General features: G+C 59.0%; 1 protein-coding gene across 1 annotated transcript; it reads right to left on the bottom strand.

The window, feature by feature from the left end:
* Window positions 1-21: 21 nt before the first annotated feature.
* Window positions 22-655, bottom strand: LOC109364283 (outer dense fiber protein 3-like). Its single transcript, XM_019610944.2, has 2 exons — window positions 445-655; window positions 22-216 (listed from the first exon to the last, which is right to left on the bottom strand). Exons 1-2 carry the CDS (start codon window positions 598-600, stop codon window positions 46-48), a joined length of 327 nt encoding a protein of 108 aa, XP_019466489.1. The 5' UTR covers window positions 601-655; the 3' UTR covers window positions 22-45.
* Window positions 656-663: the final 8 nt, after the last annotated feature.

Raw genomic sequence — 663 nt, forward strand, 5'->3', positions numbered from 1 at the left:
AGAGTAAGATGGGCAAAAAGCCCAAGTCCATAGATGGAAATGGAATCAAGTGGAAACCGGCAGTTGATTGGTGTCTTCCTGTCCCCTCCTGTCCCAGGAAAGCAAAGGCGGCCTTTCCAGACTTGGCTGTTTTATTCCACAATCAGAGGGGGTTGTGTAGAGGGAATGCCAGATTCCAAAAGTGGATGCAGGCGCCTGGGGCTTGATCAGTGTCACCTGGAAGGGCAAAAAGGAAGGCAGATCAGCAAGGGCCCTTCTCTTCTCTGCTGCCCTCCCTTCCTCTGCTCGGAGGTGGCACGAGGGCAGGGAGCAGGCCTGCTCTCCGGCACTTGGTCCCTGCGGCCAGAAGCTCTTTGGCCGGTGGAAGCCTCGGGGGAAAGGGGAGAGGCATGAAGGCTGTGCTTGTGAAGCAGAGGGGACGAGCTAAGCAGCTAGCTGCCTTACCCGGCCTACGCTGTAGTCTGCCGGCCCGGGCTTCGCTGCTTTGCCCTCTGCAGGTTTTGGTCGGGCCGCCATGGTGTACGCGGGCGCCCTGGTCTTGTAGGCATCCACAGCGACTTTGGGCAACGCCGCAGGACCCGGAGTCTGCAAGAGAGTCATGGGCGCACGGGGCTGGGATCACATTCAAGGCTCTCTCTTTCCCTGGAAGCCTGCGTTAAGCAA

Source organism: Meleagris gallopavo, unplaced genomic scaffold, assembly GCF_000146605.3.
Source record: "Meleagris gallopavo isolate NT-WF06-2002-E0010 breed Aviagen turkey brand Nicholas breeding stock unplaced genomic scaffold, Turkey_5.1 ChrUn_random_7180001839324, whole genome shotgun sequence".
Lineage (NCBI taxonomy): Eukaryota > Metazoa > Chordata > Aves > Galliformes > Phasianidae > Meleagris > Meleagris gallopavo.